This window comes from Sander lucioperca, chromosome 21 (genome assembly GCF_008315115.2).
Source record: "Sander lucioperca isolate FBNREF2018 chromosome 21, SLUC_FBN_1.2, whole genome shotgun sequence".
Taxonomy (NCBI): domain Eukaryota; kingdom Metazoa; phylum Chordata; class Actinopteri; order Perciformes; family Percidae; genus Sander; species Sander lucioperca.
Window position 1 is genome coordinate 13,526,288 of NC_050193.1, and position 21,595 is coordinate 13,547,882.

The window sequence follows — 21,595 nt, forward strand, 5'->3', positions numbered from 1 at the left end:
TAGCAAAATGTTGACGTTATTTTGTCACTTATTCGGAGCAGTAGGCCAGTTGGAACCAGTTACCTTCAGGATCCGTGCTAAGCTAAGCTACTGGTGGAGCCGTCGGAAAGAGCTACAACACACACGGAGATGAGAAGGGTATGTATGGCCTTATCTAACTCTGGGGGTTACGGTGAATAAGCTAAAGTCCCAATAAGTCGGCGTGTTCCTTTAAGGGTGCCTCGATTTAGTCCTCGATTGAAAACAGTTTGACTCCCTTCTTTGTTTGAACTAACGAGGGCTGTGAGCTACAAGCAAAGAGCTAAGTAAATGAGTAAATAGTAGTCGAGTGAAAAATACCCCAACTACTGTGACAAGGTTATTTAAAATAAGTTCAAAAATAAATGTCGACCTATTTATGCAACAACAAACCAACCCTGAAGACAGTTGCAATTGGTATTATCTCAACTGTATCTCAAATGTATTAAAAGGTGATGAAAATTGCATGAAGCGACTGCCGATGGACATTGAACTCCAATGTGATTTCAGCACAAACTTCAAGGCTAGTAGCTTGAGCTAATTAACTCAACCAACAAAAGCTGCCATTTTGCATGTGACATTTGACCGTAAGAAATGATAGACCTGATTCCAAAACACACATGACAGGCTATGTTCCTAAAATTCAACCAATAAAACCTGAAGTGATCAGGAGGAGCGCGTGAAATGGAGGGCAGTACCAAAGCATTTGACTTCTACCTGCCCTGCTGTGTTTTGCTCTACTTTTGCAACCGAGGCCACAAAAACAACTGAAAAGAAACAAGTATCTCACCACATTAAATCTCTTTCTTGCTGCCATTACTTTCAAAATCACCCTTCAGCAGTTGTTTGTCACCAGCTAAGATCTAAACTGCACATTTTGGCGGATTTACACATTTTGTAGGGTTAAATCTGAGAGAGTAGAAGACAGACCAACACACACAGAGCAGGAAGAGACATAAAAGATCAGTGAAAATATTTTGTTCAGATATGGCATAGTATTTTCCTGTACATGAGGTTGTGTTTTGTAAACGCATTTGTTTTTCTGAAGTGTTCGTTTTTAAAGGGCATTTCAACTTTAAGAACAGTTCAGTGAAAGCAACAAGTTTCAAACTTACTTTGAACAATCGTCAAAAGTTCACTCTCATTATTGCACTTTTACATACAGGGTAGGGTGGCCTTGGGGGGGACGGCCTTTACTCTACCGCCGTCTTTTCTCCAAAGTAGATCTGACAGTCTAGACAAAGCAAAGTCATATCCTTCACATGGCCGTTGGAGCCAGGTCCTCTCTTCCTCAGGGTGGTGGGATGGAGGGCTCTGTCACAGCCAGCTCCTGAGCCAGGTCATTGAAGCGAGCAATGTAGTCCACGCTGCTCTCACTCATCATACAAGCAAGCTGAGAGTCCATCTGTGAGCACAACCAAAGAGCTTTCAATGTACAACAGTAATGACCACTGAAAAAAAATATTAAAATACCTTTTCCCCCCCCAGGGACCTCTGCCGTTTAAAGGAATAGTTTGAGGGATATTACCATTGGACAGAGCCATGCGAGCCGTTTCATCCGTTTCCAGTATTTATGCCGAGCTAAGCCGGCTGTAGCTTCATATTTACATGTGAGTGGTATCAATCTCTAACTCTCGACATAAATATTCAACTAATGTATTTACTAGGGCTGGGTGATTAATCAATTTTATCGATTAAGTCGAATGTGTAGTTAACGTTGATTTGTTTAAATGAAAATCGTTTTTCTCCTTAACATCCGCCACCGCTCCCCTCTGGGCTCCCGTAGTTCTGAAAGGGCTCAGCCCTCCCCCTGCACGTTTGCCATAGAGATAGACAAACAACATGGCAGCGACAGGGACTAAAATTAGTTCTTTACTTAACTTGTCGTTTCATTACTTACTTAACCGTAATCTCCGCCGAAATGACCGGCAGCTCGCGGTGCTCTGTACACAGCTCACAGTCACCTATTCCCAGATAACTGAACCACCAACTACCACTGACCTGAAGGAGCACCATGCGGAGCACAGAGGCGGTGTTGAGGAACTCTGTTGCGGCTCAGCACATCTACTAATGCTGCTGATACATGCCGCTGATACGACCGAGCTGTGACGGAGGTCTGTAGCGGCTTAAACAACTAGCGACCGCCGCTCTGTAGCACGGAGCTCCTCTTTCACGTTTTTTTTTACCGGTAGTTACTACGAAGGGGCTTGCTACAGGTATGCTACATTCATGAGACCATGGGATGTTAATATACGTTACTCAGCAACACGTGAAAATAGGGGCAGGTTGCGCGACTAAAGTCAAAATTATTTGAACTTTTAGCGAGGAATAAGTGAATTACCTGTACTGTATGTGTGAAAACAGCTTTATCTCACACATCCGTTTTTTTGTTGTTGAATATATAGCATAATTATATCATTTTGTCATTCTTTCAAAACAGTGGTAGGGAAAACACTCAAACCAATTTATATTTCCACAAAATTGGCATAAATAATCCCATGTGTGTGTATGAGTCAAAACTAAATAAAGTTAAAACTTGTTTTGAATAATTTCTTTGTCATCTGAAGATTGATTCTAAGTAGGGGGGGGGAATCGATTTAAATCTTAAATCAGGTTTTTGTGAAAAAAAAAAATCAGGGATTTACCAACATTTTAAACTATTCACAAGGAAGCCAATTTTTAGACTGACAAGAGTAATAAAACAATTGCAAAACTGCTATGTATAGAAGACTGGATACCAACATTCTTTCTACTTACATATCCCTTAATGAGAAAGGGATCAACTTACTTCTGCCACATCAGGAATGCCACGGGACTGAAAGGAATCATGGGAGTTGCAGTCCAGGAGGCTAGGACCAAGCAAAGCCGTGCCGCTGGAGGGACCAGAGGGGGTTAGGGTGTTCCGCTTGCCCTTATAAGGAGAGACCATGCTGGCTGGAAGGAAAAGAGACAGACCGTGAATAAAGGGGACAGCACACATGAAGAGTGGAAACAAAGCCGTCTTTATGGGACATCGCTGCATTAACTAGAGAATTAAAGTTTGAAGGCACAGATAGAGATGGCCCGATACCATTCTTTGCTTCCCGATTCCGATACCTGAACTTGCGTATCGGCCAATACCGAGTACTGATCCGATACCAGTGTGTCATATATTTTATTATGTTTTAACAGCTGTATACTACTATCTCTGTATGGATGTGATATTATTTCAATCTTTGTTGTCGGTCTGACTCAGGTTAAACTCTTTGTGAAACATGAATGCCCCAGAACTTTCTTTTATTATCCAGTTTGACAGTCAGTTATAACGGAAAAAGAACATAAATAAACTACTTTAACGTAGATTTTCTTTAGGGCTTTATTACGTGGTATCGGATCGGTGCACAAACTCCAGTACTTCCCAATACCGATACAAGCGTTCTAGGCTGTATCGGAGCCGATACTGGTATCGGTATCGGAACATCTCTAGGCACAGAGGTCTCGGACACAAAGGGAGCATAGACCGGCAGTCTGTAGTTTTAAAATTTTCAATTCAACAGTCTGCTTGTCTGTCTCAGGCTTTAACTTTCATTTCTAGTATCAACTCTTGGGATAGGAAGCACACAGTAGAGTTCAGTAGAGCTACAACGAAGATCTGTAATAGTATGTGTTTTAAAATGTATTTAAGAGAGAAATAGACTTACAGAGAAGGCATCCCAGTGTGGAGTCAGATGAGTCGCTGGGGTACCACTGGGGGTCATGACTGGGCGAAGGGATCCAGCCTCTGGACGGGCTGACTGACGGAGACGAGGCCAACAGTTTGGAGCCGTCGTTGTTGCTCAGCTTGGCTGGAGAGAGAGCGGCCTCTTCGCCTGCAGCAGAACGGGTAAACAGCCATTAGATTACACACACAATGTTCAATAAGGCTGAGGTCTCAGAAGTTTAGTTGGTTGCTTGTCAACATATTTCAAAGATGCAACACAACCTCTCCGGAGAACACCCAACCAAATCCTGTTGGTGTGGGTTGCAAACTTTTCTGACCTGTTGTTACTTTTCATCTCAATTAGCAAACTGCGCTCCAGTATAAACATTTACAAGTACCAACTGCAATTTGTCATTTTTAAAGAAAGAAATATACCCCACTGTGGGATAGAAACACACACGCACCATAGTGGGCAGAGTTGATGGCAAGCTCGATGATGGAGTCACTGATGTGTGTCTGAGGTTCTCCGGGGGCCAGAGCCTCTTCAGGGGGGCCAGGGAGCGAGATGTCCAGGAGCGAGGCTACGCTGGGTGGAGAGAGGAGAGAGTCCCCACCACCGGTCACTCCAGGAGACGGTGGAGGCTGACCATTCTGTGAAAAGAACAAGTTGAACACTTCATTGGGGCTGCTTTGCTAGATTTTCTATGGTTTTATTTCCCCCACAGATGAGATTTCAGAGCAACAATGTGTTTTCTACCCAGCTGGCCAGGCAAGGACAGAATGACAGAAAATTTGCAGAAAAACAACAAAAACATGACTTGTCCATGTTGTGGGTACCAAACAATTGTTTTGTACGGACAAGCAGTACTTGGCCTGTACTGTGGCCTTTCCCAATGGAGTCCTACTTCACCCTCAACAGTAAAGTAGTTATTCTTCATCATGCTTCTTAAAGGGGCGCTATGCAGTTTTGCTCGCAGGTTTCTCTATAGAGCTCCCCCTACAGATTCGGAATAGATATTTGGCAGCTCCTATGTCTACTTGTGTCTGACTCCTCGCTTGGTCAGTCTGCCGTTTCCTCTTTCTCTGTTCCTCCGACAATGCTTTCCTAGCTTTCTGCTTCTTTTTTGCCAGCTCAGCCATGACATTGTGAAAAACTCCATCACTACCTTGTTAGCCGGTTCCTGAATGGGCGTATGTGTGCAGTGCCGTGAAGCAATTTGTTACATCGCGAGACCTGATATCACACGATACTTCCTGACGTTGAGGCCGGTGGCTCGCCGGCCGAAAGTTGCAAGGGTGGTTTTTCCACTCACAGGCGCTAGGGGGGAGCGAGACGACCACCAATCAACTCGAAAAAAGTCATATGACCATTCCAATGACTCTGAAGCTGTTCAGTTAAGGTAAATTAAGCTAAAAAAAACTGCATAGTTCCCCTTTAAACACCGCAGCCTTGTAGGTTCTACTGTATACTCTACCAAGATGTGACCTGCATTCACGTTGAACCGCAAATATTCAGTCTCAAGTTCAACCAGCATTGATGTGGTGTTCAGTGACCGGGCATGATAACCACTGAATCATTCTCATAACCTCATAATCTGATCTAGTGGTATGTAAGCAAAAACTAGTTTTGCTAATTTACACAAATAACTACTGAGATACTGAATAGCCATTTAGCATTAATGTGGAGGTGAGGAGACATAAAAAAACCGAAGAAGAAGGTATAGTGTAGACACCAAGTGAAGCAAAGCTCCCAGTTAGTGTATGTGTGCTGCTGACCTCTGGGACATTGTGCTGGAGGAGTTGAGAGTCTGGTTCAGCATCAACAATGGGTGTGGTGGCGAGCAGGGTACTGTTATCAACAGCGGGAGAATTTAGCTCCCGACAGGGACTGCCAGGGATGATACCTGCAGACTTCGCTGCCAGGTCAATGGCACCTGGAAGAGGAATCACAGTTTGGAAACACAAGGGATCAGCACATACCTGATAAGTATTAACAGTAACTGAGCATGTGGAGATGGACCATAAATGTTTAACTTCAACAATTAAAAACATACAAAATACAAAAATTGAAAAGCATGAAAAAAGCAAGTTGTTCCTCTTGGAGATAGTAGCTGGAAAAGTGTTCTTTTTGTCATTTTACTCCTGCACAAAAAAATATTTGTTTAAAACCATACTGACTGTCAGAGATCATGTGGGAGTAGAAACATCTAGGACAAAATCTGTGTAATCTCCTTCGATTGCGTTGAATGTGCACAGCAAGCGTGTGGGCGTGTGTTGAGGAAGATTCATGCTGCTCGCGCAAAACCAGAAGAAACAAACATCTAAGGCTGAAGAAGGAGGGTGATTGACATGAACAGTGTTTCCTTTAGGATTTTTATTTTTAGCAGTGGGGGCAGGTCTGTCCGAACAACAACCCCCCAGCCCCGCGGCCAAATGTTTTACGTATGAAACGGAACTGACACTTCGCTGCAACACAAACTAATATATTTATTCACCTCTATTCACACACAATGAGGCATATTTTCAGTTGTGATTGAACTGTATTTTTTGAGGAACAATAGGGCACTTAACATCTACAACAGGTCTACACTTAGAAGGGACCCACCGCGGTGACGTTTTTGGTGGAGCTGTTCGTTTAACAGTCGACTCGGAAGAAAGCGAACATTTTGACAATAAACTACATCAACACAACAGTATGTGGAGTTAAACTGGACAGACTCAATAACCTCCAAATAGTTCTACTTGTTGTTAAATTGCAATGTGAGCAGCAGCCAACAGTGCATTATGTCGGCAGGATCATTTAAAGGTCCCATGGCATGAAAATTTCACTTTATGTTTTTTAACATTAATATGAGTTCCCCCAGCCTGCCTATGGTCCCCCAGTGGCTAGAAATGGTGATAGGTGTAAACCAAGCCCTGGGTATCCTGCTCTGTCTTTGAGAAAATGGGCCGATCTGGAATCTTGCTCCTTATGAGCTCATAAGGAGCAAGGTTACCTCCCCTTTCTCTGCTTTGCCCGTCCAGAGAATTTGGCCCACCCATGAGAAAGAGAGAGACATCATGGCTTTTAAACGAGCAAAGTGCCAGTTGGTCAAGGCCACACCCCCAGCCTCCACCTTGCCCCCCCCCCTCTCCTCCTCAATAGCTACAGACACAGAAATGGCACATACTAAGGAAAACTCATTGTGGGACTGGCTCTAGTGGCTGTAATTCTGCACCAAGGCTGAATTTTGGGAAAGAGACTTCAGATACAGTATTAGGGGACCACTAAGGTCTATATAAAAGCATCCAAAGAGCACCATGTCATGGGACCTTTAAAACGCAACTGCGACTACATTTTTTGTACGGCCCTATTTCTGATACCGTGGTGGCAGAAATGTTGCCATGGTGGGCCGCCACTACAAAATCAACATAGAGGAAACACTGTTGAAGTCAGCAACGAAAATGTCCAACTGGAGAGACGAGATTCGGGAACTTCTGTCGGTAAGGCCTGACGGCGAAATCTTCAGACAAATTCAACAAATGGCAAGAGAATCTGTTGTTTATGACTAAATTATGAACGTCTCCGTGACACTGTGTTATCTGCATTACGTCCTGTCTGCTTCAAGCTCTACCCAGCGCCACCTCTCGTCTAAATCAAATAGAGTATTTCCAGGGAGTGAGAAAGCATCTGACGCGGACAATCTCCTGTTGTGTGCTACATGTGTGAAAGGAAAACTCCGGACTGTGTGTGGACCTGATTCCTCGGACATAGTCTGGAGTTCATATGTAAAAACAAAAATGGCTTACGACTATGAGATGGCCGAACAAAAAGGTATACAAAATGTAAATCAGCCAACTGATTGGTAAAGTAGAGTTACTTTAGTTTTGAAAATGTAGAACTCTCTTTAAGTGGTTTAATTTTGTTGCTTACAGTTTTGTTGAGCCTAGTTAGTGAAGGAGACAAAAAAAGCATGTTTATAAGTACTACTGTTTTTTTTTCAGTGACTAGAGGATAAAGGATGACAAGAAGTGGTTTAACTAATACTCAAACTTCAACAGTATAACGTAAATTATACTCCATCTAGAAAAAAGAACCATTTTTAATCAAACAGAAAAATAGATTAAACAATGAAAGCTGAACATACTGGAGAGCTGGCTGGCCGCTGCAGAGCTGGACGCTGCAGTGGAAGCTTTGGACAGGAGGGGGCGGGAGGAAGGAGCCAGGCGAGTGTGGATTGGCCGGAAAGATCCAGTTCCTGAGGGAAGAAACAGGAAGTTAGAGAGCGAGAGATTACCAGGGCTGTTGTTGAAAAAGAGAAATTACATTTAATTATGTACAAAGAGCGCATTAGCCGAGTGTATGAGCATTACACAAATAAGCCTATTCAAGGACCTACTTTCGGTATACGTGCAGTTTAGCGTCACAAATTCCCCATACAATGTCCTTAATTAATTATGAACCTGCTAAACCACCTGTGCTACCCTAACCCTACCCCTACCCTTAACCCTAACCTGTCTCAAATAAGACTCATCAGTTGGGACACTCAAGTTTTTGGAAAATAATTTGTGACAAGAACGCAAAGATGACATAGTGTAAAAGGTAGCGGTTTTACGTTACACTATAGGGATTGGGGAAAAGTACAATCAAAAACATTTCTATATTTTGCTCACAACAAATTGTACTGTAGAACGCTGTTGTCTGAAGAGTACCTGTGGCAGAGGAGTTGGAGAGGATAGAGAAGGAGCAGACGTGCTGAGGAGTATCTCCTGTAGTTCGGGGTAGGAGTGTTCGCTGTGGATGACACAGAAGCAACTGAACTAAATGCATTTTATTAACATAGCCCAAAGAAGCCCTATATACATTCACAGTACAAGTATTCAACCAATTCCATAACCCCACCATAGCCGACTATGTGGACTGTGGAGTTTGTACATGTTACAGACTCAAGTCTTAGCGGTGATGTTTTATATTACTTGTTCCACACCTGTAGGAACTTTGTTAACTCCATAGTCTTTATTGCAGCCCTATAATGGGCAGCATTTGTGTTCAAGGCATTACAAAAGGACTGTTTATACTACTGTACAAAGCAACAGAGGCGTGTTGGTGTTCACTGCGATACTCAGCGAGACAGTCCCTCCAGAGAAACGCAATTATGCGATCGCATAATTCAATGCATTATCAGCCAAATTCCGCATATTTATGCGGGGCCGCATTTTTTCCCCAAATACGCCGCACTTTCGCTGCATAAATTGCTGATTTCCGCGCGAAATATGCAGGGCTTGCATGATTTCATAATCCCCGCATTTTCGTTGCAAAAAAGTCACATATATCTTAGCAGAAAGTTGAAAAATGTTGCGTTTACTTCAAACAAGAGCAGCCATTTTCCCCTGTTGCCATGGGAACGTTATGAAGTGACGTAATTACGCGACGTGAACATCATCGAAAAGCTGCAAACCCCGCGATGAAGCCATGATGAAACCGCAGTTTTTGAAAGTTCCCGCAATTTTTGAAAGTTCCCGCAATTTCATTGCATAAAATTGCATAAATATCTTGCATATTCCATCGCATTTTTTCCGCATAATCAAGGATTTTTGCCCGCAACAATCACAAAAAAACTCCAGAATAGATAAAACAGCCTTCTGTTCTTCTCTTACCTGAACTACAAGTGGTTTCCGAAGTTGTCTGTTTCGAGGTTTTCTCTGTCTTGAAAAAAGATCTGACTGCTGTAAAAAAAACAAAAACAAAACAAAACAAAAATACATATTAACATTTGTGCATATTCCTGTGGACGGTGTACCAATTGAGTCTTTGTACAACTGGTGTAAAAAAATAACGCATTTCTCTGTCTTACACTGATAGAGTCGAGCTGCTGTTTGAGGGCTAGCTCCGCTTCCTTATTGGGGGAAAACATTCTGTTGTGCCGTGAGCTGTTGGGGGGCAGCGTGGTGGGTACTGCAAACACACCGCTTTCTCCGTCGCTGCCCGCCGTCGACCCCAGCAGAGAGCGGGGCAGATTGCGTCCACCTGCAGAGGGGAGGAACATGTAAGATACGTAAAGTACGTGAGGAGGGACAATTATTTTAGAATATGTATAAAGCCATTGAACAGCATCCAGAGATTCTTTGCACACGCACAGCACACAAGTACATTACACAAAATAAGTATTCAATCAATAACAATCCCCTATGAAGCAGGAAGGAGTTGCACTACATAATAACTTGTCATTGTCAAGCAAAATTGATAAACACATTATCAGTAATATTGGCAGACTTACATGGGTCAACAAACAAAGCTAAATTGTGAGTAGATATGATTTATCACAAAGCATCATATTTATCATAAAGCATCATAACCATTCTTTGACATCTTATTGATTTCAAATTAATTTAAACCCAAACAAGATTTTGTTATGCAAAAACCGAGTAGCTACTGTGCTGAAAACCGCAGTGACAATCTTTATGGGATTCAGCTACACTGAATTGAATGCACATTTAGTGCCTGTAGTAGAGGCTTTAGAGTATGTAAGAGACACCCGCAAATACCTGAGACTCCAGCATTTGGCAGGTGTAACCGGGCCCCTCGGAGAGACGCCTGCTGCCGGCCAAAGCTGGGGCTGCGAACACCCGCTATGGGACCCTTCCCTGGAGGTGTGAGGGCCTGGTTTTGCTCCTCTTGATGGGTCTTAAGTGGTGATGTAGCTGTGGAGCACAGCTCTGGAGCCTGGAGAAGAAGACACATTGTTCACACCATCTGCTCTACATGTACATTTCTAAGTAATGCTTTAACTAGAGTTTACAGGTGACACAAAATAATTCACATCGCATTCCCAGTGCCAACTTTCAGCTGACATTGTACAAATACAACATTACGTTTACGTGTGTTGAACCTTTTGTTGTGGATTAATTCACTTAGCAATGCAATTTTATGAATCCACATCCAGGAATATGCACCCTGCATTCTCTTTTTTTTTTACCCAAGTTTAAATGTTAAACTTCTAATTTGTAACAAGTCTGCACAAATAATCATGACTTTCAGAAGTTGTGTTCACAAATAAAAAGATAAAATTGGTATCTGGCATACAGCAACAACATTGTGAGAAACAGTTAATCCCTACCAAAGGTTTAGGATTGACCTCAGTGGCAACCAGCTTGAGCAGGCAGCGCAAAACGCGGTGTGTCCTGTTGGGCTTGAGCTGTAACGAGGCTTGTCCGTTTTCTTGGTTGTTGAAAGGAGCTGCAATGGGCTGCCACTCATACTCCAGCTGCAGCTTGCCAGGCTTCCCAAACATCAGGTAGAGCTCAGCCAGGGTGACGTTCTCTGCGTCACGGGCGCTCCAGCCCTCCCCTCTGATCTGCTCAACAGCCCGTTCTTTGGCTGCTGGTGCAGATCCCTGCAACATTCCCTCCTCTGAGCCAGTCACTGAAGGTTTGGCTGGGGGAGTCTGGTTGCCCTCTGGGGAAGAGGTGCTGGTGTTCAGCTCCTCTTTGCACTGCTCAGATGAGCTTTCTGTACCACTACACAAGTTATCCATGCTTTTGGTCACTGCTAAACCACTACTGGCCTCCATACCAGTACAGGTTGTTCCCCCTTCAAAGGGTCCTATCCCAATTCCCTCTTCCCTAGCAGCCACAGTCTGTTGTGAGGAGGCAGGGACAGAAACAGACTGAGGTCTCTTCTCCTCTACCTTTGTAGAACAGTCTTGCGAAGGCTCAGGATTAAGGGGCTCAGTTCGTCTACTATCACCCAATACAGTCACTGAAGAGCCAGCACCTCCAGCAGCAACTGTGCCTCCCCGTCCAGATTTAGTGCTAGTCCGAAGTGGTGGAGCCGTGTGAATACCAAGAATCTGAGCAGCTGGCAGTTCCTTGGCATTAGGCCGGTTCTTGCCACTTTCTAGCCAGTGTACAGTGCAGGAGGCCTTGGAGTGAACGACACGTGCCACACCAGGCAGTGTGGTCAAAGTACTGCTCTCAGCGGGGAAAAGAAAGAGCTCATCCTGCTGGGATTTGCTGGGAGACGCTGTGTTGGACTGGCCGCCCTCCAGAGCCTCCCTCTCCATGAGACTCTTAAGCTGAAACGTCAGCGTCAAGGACTCAGACATAACTGACAGAAATAGGCATGTTTACAGTGCACAAATGTTTACAGCTGAAGTGCAATATCACTGACCAAAGATAATAAAAATATTGTATTGTGCAACATATTGCACAATACACAATGTGTTATTTGCAGCTGGCTGTACATAAAATTACTGTATGAAAGAGTGACGTAAAAAAAAAAACTAATTTTAAATTAGGCCATGATCACACTTGGCATCTTTTTTGACAAGAAAAGTTGACTAGGGCGCTTTTGTAGTAAAAAAAAGAAGAAGCTGGCAGCATTTTGGTTCCAAAAAGCAAATATTTTGTTGCTATAACAACAGCTACTGCTTCAGTATCCTAGAGTGCTATGTGGATTAACGTTAGATAAAACAAAGCAGCGAAGGGAGCTAGAGAATGAACACAGAGAGCGGCCGGTGATACTAACGTTAGATAAAACAAAGTGAGTTCCCCCAACATCAACTTTCTTCAACTTCAAAAAGACGCCCTGAGCTGCAGAAAGAAAGAAAAATCGGCAGTGGCGTTTAAAAAAGCGCTCAGGATTTTTTGGAGTGTGAACGTAGCCTTAGCCCATCATTAACTGATAAAATGGATTCTTTGTAAGAAAAATCTTAAAAGTTCACTGCTCCACTGTCACATGACGACTTTGTATCAGCGCTCTCACACTCTGTGCTACTGCACTAAACTGAAATGCATCGGTGTTCTACAAAGTTGCAAATCATATGATGTTTTAAAGGATACAATCCGCTGGTCATGGTACGCCCACTTCTGTTTCAGATACTCAATGAGGCTGGAGACTTTCCTGTGGAGCTCCACCACCATCCTGGGTTGGAGAAGACACAAAAAGAGATAGTTGCTGAGGTAACATGGTGCATACCAGCATTGGGCTTTAGTTTTTATGCTCCTAACATTTATAGCAATTTTAGGTCTCATTCTAAACTAATACACATTAACTTTAGCCATTGATCCTGGCAACTAACAATAAACGGTACATATACCGTATAGTTAGGACTTATGCTGACCACTTTCCAAAGCACACATACGTTTTTTAATAGTTTGTTTTGGCAATCCTACGTCTTGCAGTGTTTCAGTTGCAAACAAAATATGGACTGGCATTCATTTGCCAAAAGGCATTGCATTATTGAGCTGTGCTGTTGGAAAATTGATCCTGAAAACAATGGCAAAAGCGGAATTTTTGTGAATTTGTATTTTCTTACATTATTAAAAACTATCCGACTCAAGTGTCAGGTGTCAGAGCATTCTGAAGACGCCAACAGGGGAATTAGGATATGGCTGCAAACTGATTCTGGTGATGAAATCAATTCAAATGTCTGCTTTGAAGCTAAATATTAAGAAATGATTGTGATGCCATATAGTATGCTTTTGAAAGCGTTTGTTGATAATTAACTCCTCAGCCATTAGTTAACAGGCAAGTCTAACCTGAGCCGAGGGTTGTGGGCTAGACTCTGAACGCGGGCCCAGGACTGGTTACTCCGTGGTTGGAGCTCCACTGCCACCTTCAGGGGTAGACGCACCGGCTTCTGGTCCTCCTCGTCACTCACTCCTGCAGGGACACAAAGACACAGTGAGATTGAATGAGAAACACCAAAAAGTTCTCTTAGGAGAAAAGGTTATGTGTTTTTGAAAAGCGAGAGCAGGCGCCTAGTCAGAGGGATTTTGTAAGAGTATGAAGTCATAAATAAAACTTAGCAGAGAAAAATTCTACAACTTTACAACAAAATACTAAACCTAAAGAGCCACAGAAATACTACACGACAGTACAATACAGCTGACAGTGCAATTGAGTTGAATTGAAGAGTATGCTCTCTTGCAACGAATGGTCCGGTGAATACACACAGCACAGCAACATGATCCACGCTAGCCCAACGCAAGTAGCGCATTGGAACTGACTGCCAAGCTAACTTATGCCACAGCCGGCCAAATTGAGAAAAGGAAGTGACTTTGCTAAAAGGCTTAGCTTATTTCACCTGTAGTATCTTGTGTTACCTGTGTTTGTATTGAAATAAGAGGCTGCTCCGGCCCACTGTACGGGTTGAGCAGAGGCTGCACAGTTTGAGGGGCTGTGTCGTGTGTATGTGTGTGTGTGTGTGTGTGAGAGAGTGTGAGAGAGAGTGAGACGCGTGAGTGACAGAGAGACGGAGTGCAGGGAAAGGAAATGCAGCTGAATGTATATGCTGCGTGTTTTAAATAGCGTTACATTTTTTTAAAAAAGAATAACAAAACACAATGTGTGGCGGCCGGTGTTGATTCTGTGGCGCACCGCAACAAATTAGAGATGGCCCGATACCATTTTTTGCTTCCCGATACTGATTCTGATACCTGAACTTGCGTTTCGGCCGATACCGCGTACCGATCCGATACCAGTGTGTCATATTTTATTATGTTTTAACAACTGTATACTACTATCCCTGTATGGATGTGATATTATTTCTATATCTTTGTTGTCGGTCTGGCTCAGGTTAAACTCTTTGTGAAACATGAATGCCACAGAACTTTCTTTTCTTATGCAGTTTGACAGTCAGTTATAACGGAAAAAGAACATAAATAAACTACTTTAACGTAGATTTTCTTTAGGGCTTTATTACGTGGTATCGGATCAGTGCATTAACTCCAGTACTTCCCGATACCGATACCAGCGTTTTAGGAGCCGATACAGATACTGGTATCGGTATCGGAACATCTCTACAACAAATTAGTCTATGTGTGGGAAACACTGGATTAGCAGGCTACAAAAATACAGTAGCCAAACTCAGTAGTACTGAAGAGGAAACAGAACATACAAGTACAATGCCTTTTGCAAAACACTGATACAACACTGAAAATAAACACTGACTACATGAGAACGTTGTCAGATGAACAGTGGGATTCTAATTTTCCATCCTTGAATAAATAAAATGTTTTATCTAAGGTTGGTGAGTGGCTGTTAATTGAACAGAGGGGAAGATGCCAGTCGATCAGACCAGTCATCTCCATCATTGTCCTCCTGCTCCTCACTTTGCTCCCACAGAGTTACCAAGGAAACGCCACGAGCCCACACGCTGCCATAGTTATTGCCGCAACCCCGCCCCCACAAACCCTGTGCCTCACCATCGCCATGGTTTGTATTTTTCAGCCCTGATGTTTGTTTACTTTTTATGTAGGTGTTGGATGTCTAGGTGCATCACATGCTCACCATCTGGGTCACAAAGTTTCTTCAGTGCACGGCACATGGGTGCTTTGATCCGCAAGTTCCTCCCTTTGGAGCGCACGGTGGTGGCTCTGGTCAAACATACAGAACAGCAGTGAAATATTCAATGTTAGGGACAACTTTTCTGGATCACATACTACACATCACAGAATAAGCTGAACATACTAGTAGTAAACAAAATACCAAAAACATTTGACAAAACAGTAATGCAATGCAGTAATATTATACTATACCATATCATACAATGTTTTAAAAGAAAAACACCTTTAAGTACAAGTCCCCTGCTTCTAATGCAAATTTCTTGCTTTTGGCATGTCATCATCACCTCATACTGAGGGTTAAAGCGTATATGTGTTGTGATAGTACTTAAAACCCAAAACTGCATACTTGACAATCCCAGATGTGTGCATGTAATCACAAAACTTTAAAACAGTATGAGTGGGCAATGAGTTTGTTCAATTTTACTACCAACTTACCCTTGCTGGATTAGTTCGTTCAGCTTTGCCACGTTCTTATCATCCATTACTGTCAAAAACAAAACACAGAGCTGTTTACCACATCATCCCTCAGGAGCAGCTGTCCCCTATGACTGGGAGGGTGCAGCGTTTAATCACATCCCCTGTGTCCCAAAGAAACAGCAGAAAAACACTTGCACACAAAACAACTTTAAAAAGACATGCAGTCAAACACATGTGCAGCCTCTCACTTACGCCCTCCAACTTTTTTGCGGAGCTCGGCATAGCAGATAAGGCCGTACAGTTCTTGAGAGGATTTCTTCAGCACTCTCGAGTACACTGAGAAGGAAAGGTGGCACAAGTCACAACAGGGCTGTAACTAGCAAGGCAGGCGATATGTTTATGCTACATAAAGATAACACGACAGTGACACAGAGGTTTTTTTGTAGTGAAGAGGGGCTCAAGCTTATCTGGAGTTTTTTAACATATATGTTTTGGGATTAGTCTCCCTGTCTAACAAAATGCTATATAAACATCAGTGTGGGAATTGTTGAAAAAACATGAACCTGGAAAATATATATATATATATATATATATATATATGACCAGACAAAATGAATGTGTCTTCCCATCATAACATACAGAGTGTATAATATAAACAAAAGTCCCTTTCAGTTCTCGAACACATACGACTGCCATGTTAACTTTACTGACATTTCTAATGGACATAACAGGATAAGTAAGACAAGATGAGTGGTATAGAGGGTTTTCACCGACGTCATGTTCTGGGCGGTAACCTGGATGCGTGGCCATATTGGAGGCACTCTGTGTAAACAACTGAATGGAGTAATGGAGTATTGTGCACTTTGGATACTTTAATACTTTATGTCTAAACAACAGAAAAGCTCATCAAAACGCGTCCAAGATGCAAAGGCATGAAAGGACTTGGACCACAAAAAAGGCGCGATATTTTGAGAAATTACAGTTTACTGGCGGTGCAGATCCCTACAAGTTGGCTCCCTCTTCTTGGATTCATGGTGATCCAGTGATTCTTCCTTCAGTTGCATATCCCGATATAGTCAACTACCTGGTTTTCTCGCCGAGCCCATACACAGCGGAAGACCTTAAATCCTACAAACGTTTGGAGGCTTATAACCAGATGGTGTGTGGATGGGTGAGGGAGACGCAGTACCAAGTCATTAACGACCGCCGTGTTGTGAAGGCCAAAGTAAGTAATGCAATAACGTCTTTAATCAACCTAACCTTAACTGTATGATATCATTGTGATACTCAAGGTGTAGCCAAGTGACTCTCAACAGTTTTTTTTTTCATTTCAAAGACCGAACAAGACAGAGTTTTCCCTCGTAGATCCTGGTTGAGCTTTGCCAACCACCAGCGCCTCCTTTCCTCTGATAACTTCTGGCATTCCTCTCCCTGGTTTTTAATAACTTTTGGAAGTCGATAATATTCCAAATGTTTTTCTTGGTCTGACCTATTGGTACAACCTAAAACACGGCAATAATTAACCATTTTCCTTGACGCCATTCGGGATCTACTTCAGTGCCTGTGCTTTGTTGTGATGCGGAGTACCTCCAACATGGCGACTTCGGGTCTGATGACGCATCGTGAAAACCCTCTATACGTTGTATGATAATATTGTGAAAAAGTTATATGTGGAGCTCCAACTCTAAGAAATAAATACTGTTCTACCCTCCAACCCGACAGCTCACCATTGGCAAAGTCAATGTGTTTAGAGATCTTGTGCCAGGTCCGGTAGTAAAAGTGGCGAACCTGCTCCTTGTTCTTCACCATGTTGGCTGGCTTGCCTCTTTTCTTATACTTCATTGCAATGTTGTTCTGGATAGCCTCAAAATCCTTCCCATGCTGGAAACCAGAGGAGTTAGAGGTGAGTATAAGATGTCAAAAATAAATGCCAACACTTTGTTACACATACAGTAGTGCCCATTTTTAAACTATTTGGTTCTACCCTTTACCTCGTAGAGCCCCTCAAAAAAGCTGTTTTTGTCCTCTGTGCTCCAAGATTCCCACTGCCGACGGGCCCTCTTCTGGTTACCAGATTGCTCCTCCTTCTCAGCAGACCCTTGGCCCTTGGAGGCCTTTGACACTCCCCCCGTGGAGCCCGACACAGGCCCTGACTGTCCCACTGTCCCCTGGGAGGACGAGCCATTCTCTGCCCCTGTGTTACACAGAGCCCACAAATCCATCAGTCAAGAAACATTCAGAGAAAAAAAAACCACACATTTAATATCAGAATAAAAAAGGATTGAGCCAAATGTTTTAGTTGACTGCCTGGGTTGTTTTGTATGGCATGGAAAGAAAAATACAATTGTAGTCAGTAGTTTGGGAGATGTTAAAATGCATGCACACAAAGCCAATCACTGCCAATACACTGCCCACAACCTGCAGAGCTTCCCCTTCTGTGGTTCAGGTCTGGCAAGGAGACAGGAAAAGCAATCAGTCCCTACGGCCAGGTCTACAGTACATAGGTCCAAAACCAACTCTCCAATGGCTGAGTTTACCCCAGCGTAAAGCACAATGCCAGAGGCACTAACACAAGCACAGAGGCAGTTGCTGTTGCAGCACTGCACTATTTTAAGCGAAATGTAGATTTTAAATTTACAAATACAAATATCTGTGTGGGTCACACGCACTAACCTTGATATGTCTCTTTCAAAATAGATGTGCACCAATATAGCATCATATCAAAATAAGTAGGGCTTCCTCTGTCAACTAGTCAACACTTGGGCATTCTAAATTTAAGTTTGATGAAACAATCACAGTCCCTATCTCTTTCTAACAACAACAAAATAAATCAAATCATACCTGTCAGAGCACACCAACTCATCGATATACTGTAGATGTGTTGTCTGATCTGAGTCTAATTCATGTAAAAAGCCATTTAAAAAACGGACATACTGCCATTAACAGAGCAGCATTATTATAAACACTAAAACAAATAATTCCTCACTAAATCTGTGAGAGATAAAAAATCTTGAGTAAGGAAGATGCAGGTTTTTGGTTGGTGGTGTAGCAATTTAATATCAGGCTTTCAAATGAGCAGAAGCCACATCAGTAGCTGTAAGTTTCAAACATACTGGACATTAATGCTCCTGCCCCACTGCCTCATCTTTCTTTAGTGTTTATCATTATTTGTGATCAATAATCGACGAGGCAAATCCTTTGTTGTGTTTAAAAGTCAGTAAAGCCAGAGAGCCTTAGGTTATCTCTAGGTAGAATTGCTAAAAATGAAATAAGGCATTTCAGTTGGTTGTTGCATCACTATTGTTTGTGGTGACATGTATGGATAAATTGTACATAATGATTTATTTATTTTAAATGAGAAAAACACAAAATGTTTGAATCAATGGATTAATACAATTGTTGATCCTGCTGTTTTTTTCTATTTGCTGACAAAAATAAAAAATGTAATCAAAGCGGAGCAACTGTTTATAATGCTGCTTTCCGGGCCTGCTATCTTTTCCATGCTTAGAAGTCTACACTCACTTGATAATGACAGCCATAACAGCCCCAGTGTTTTTAAAGCCATAATGACACGTTTTCAAGAAATTGTAAATGTAAATAGTCAGATCTTAATTCAATTTAAGTTCTGGTCTGCCACTCTCCTCCTTTCCACAGAAATGGTCCATATGATGGTATTGCAACTTGGGTTGGAGCAGCCAAAAATCTACCCAGAGTACAACCCAGCTAGTGGCCCAAGGGAACAGCAACAAAACCAGCATCAGTTTAGCCACCACTGATAAACAAACTACAAACAGTATACACAGTGACAACTGAGGGCAGACCCCCTGCTAACCCCACCTATGCACACACTTTTCTATGAGCTGGTCATATTCAGTACCTTTCGATTTTGCCCCGCCATGCCCATTAATGGTCGAGCCGATTGAATCCTTCCGGATGCGTTTGCTCGGAGGTCGAACGCTTGATCGGAGAAAATGATGCTGGTCTTGACACGGAGGGGCGGGCTCCGCTGAGGTCTGGGAATGCTGGGTTGAGGCAAGCCCGGTTTGGTTCGGCGGAGAGGCGGGGAGAACCGGAGCTGAACCGGGGCTCAGATCCGTGGTTGATGGATTAAGAATTTCCACTCCGTCGTCTCCCTTTGTACTGCGCTCCTCGCTCGCCTGCTCTCCGCTCTCCTCCTCGTCGCAACCCTCGGGCTTTCTGGACGGATTCCTCCTCCCATCGACACCAATCCCCTCCCTGGAGCCCAGTGTCATGCTGCCAAAACACATTTAGGGGAAATTTGTCACATTAGGAGAAAAGCGGCGTCCAAATTTAACTTCTAAAGACGACGTTCTCTGTCTCTCAACATGGCCGCCGCTGTTTGTTTCAAATCCCCTCTCCAGTCCCGACAAAACAACACCAAATATATGCATTTAACGTCTTGAGATAAATTATATTCAACAACCAAAATAGTTGAGTAAGTGGCAACGGTGTTTTACCAAGTGTCTTTCGGCTCAAATGGCCAATATTTTAGGTTGAATTTCAACTAAATTCAAATGCGAGCGCTTTTCAGTTTAGCGCCCTGCAGAAACGACAACGAAACCCCTCGGTGCATTCGACCTCTAAATAAAGTGTTTATTTAAAACATAATTTTACCCATTTTCGTGCTCTTCGCTAGTAGGCGACGTCTTCTTTCTCTTCACCATCAGTCCGACCGGTTAGATAGGCAAATACTGATCAAATTGAGCATAATAAAACCGAGACCGTTCTCTCCGCTTTCTGCCCTCTTCTTGCTCCTGTTTCGACTGAGCTGAACTCTCTGCGCAGTTCAACTGTTTTCTATCAGCAACAATACTCAATGCTTCTTTGCAACAAGAAATACAACTATAAAACCACTGGCAAATAATATATATTTACTGCATGCAGTGAATTAGAATGTATTGTAGCATATCTCAATGAGCTCATCTGAATTGATAAGATAGTTTTATTAACCTGTATACAAGTGGACTTTGGTTGTCACTACGTCACCATCGCCTTTAGAAATGTTTGTAAAACATTGTATTTTAATTCTCAATTCCTGCAATTGTAAGGCTTTGTGACAATACTCTATTTGCACAGCTCTAACATTACTATCGCCTCATACAAATACTTAATCATACGTCAAAACCATAACCAGGCTTTATGTGCCCGGCGCACATTAAGACCTGAAGTATTACATTTTTAAAACAGTGTTATAATGTGTAAACATGATAGAATTTATAATATTATGTTTGTTCGAATTGTTATCCACTAATCTATTTATTTTGAACAATCAGGAGTGTGGCAGCGCGCAGAGGCATGACAGCAAGAGAAAACTACACAAAAAAAATGTGAATTGTACATGATAGTTTAAGTATGAAAATGACGAGGGACCCCTTTCTACATTCCCTCACAGCCTTAAATTATGTGTCATCGAAACGCTAAATCTCAGATTCCGTCAGCCACAAAGTATAACTGATCTCACAGTGAGAGCCCTAAACTAGTAAAGTTCGTTATTTTTTACTTGCGCTGCTTGGTATCTTACAACTTCAAGTCATTGTAATGTTAAAAGATGAATGTAACTATAATTGAATCTATACTCAACGTCAAAATATCGTTTCGCCGTAGCTTCATGTTAATCTAAAATCTTACAGCATAACACTGATTTCACAGTTACATTATTGACCCTGCATAGTCCTAGCAGCCTAGTGATTAGTCTAACCACTGGTCTGGCATAATACTAAAAGGTTGACATTACTCTAGAAGTTCAACGTGGTACCGTTAATAGTTAATATAAGCATGTTATTTATACTAACAGTTGTTGTTAACTTCGTTGTAATAAACTGTATTACATGCATACAAGAGTTGTCTCCATACATAACGTGGTACCTAGCATGGCTGCTGTTGTTGGCTAGCCAACGCTATTGCAGTCAAACAAGCGAATAACGTTGCAAACCCTGCTTGTAACATAATTACTATTTAACGCAGAGCCTCAAACAGTTTGTTAGATGGATAACATTATTCAAAGTTTAGGAATTACCTGAAGTGTAAGCCTGTTGTTGGTATTACCAATCGAAACACAGGATAGCATTCCTAGCTGACGGCAGCCGTCCAGCTTGTTACAGATGACAGTTCCTGCGGTTCGATTGTACACGC

General features: G+C 42.5%; 1 protein-coding gene across 3 annotated transcripts; it reads right to left on the reverse strand.

Moving 5' to 3' along the window:
• Positions 1 to 454: 454 nt before the first annotated feature.
• On the reverse strand, positions 455 to 21,595 carry cramp1 (cramped chromatin regulator homolog 1). 3 transcript variants are annotated; one of them, XM_031320897.2, is made up of 20 exons: positions 21,480 to 21,595; positions 19,320 to 19,696; positions 17,434 to 17,636; positions 17,170 to 17,323; positions 15,695 to 15,778; positions 15,461 to 15,509; positions 14,970 to 15,055; positions 13,217 to 13,340; positions 12,518 to 12,599; positions 10,795 to 11,751; positions 10,223 to 10,400; positions 9,532 to 9,704; positions 9,335 to 9,403; positions 8,390 to 8,471; positions 7,825 to 7,935; positions 5,474 to 5,631; positions 4,162 to 4,348; positions 3,699 to 3,866; positions 2,807 to 2,952; positions 455 to 1,423 (listed from the first exon to the last, which is right to left on the reverse strand). In XM_031320897.2, exons 2-20 carry the CDS (start codon positions 19,693 to 19,695, stop codon positions 1,310 to 1,312), a joined length of 3,501 nt encoding a protein of 1,166 aa, XP_031176757.1. In that variant the 5' UTR covers position 19,696; positions 21,480 to 21,595; the 3' UTR covers positions 455 to 1,309. The 3 variants fall into 3 exon arrangements, with proteins under 3 accessions (XP_031176757.1, XP_031176756.1, XP_031176755.1); XM_031320896.2 differs by lacking the exon at positions 21,480 to 21,595 and adding an exon at positions 20,078 to 20,291 and having other exon boundaries at positions 9,335 to 9,400; XM_031320895.2 differs by lacking the exon at positions 21,480 to 21,595 and adding an exon at positions 20,078 to 20,290.

Excerpts from the sequence above, each read along its gene's own strand:
- cramp1 (XM_031320895.2), bottom strand. The coding sequence starts at position 20,127 with ATGGTGAAGAGAAAGAAGACGTCGCCTACTAGCGAAGAGCACGAAAAT. Across the intron at positions 12,600-13,216 it reads GCCCACAACCCTCGGCTCAG|GATGGTGGTGGAGCTCCACA; the intron begins GTTAGACTTGCC and ends TCTCCAACCCAG. Across the intron at positions 5,632-7,824 it reads AGCGGCCAGCCAGCTCTCCA|GTGCCATTGACCTGGCAGCG; the intron begins GTATGTTCAGCT and ends TTCCTCTTCCAG.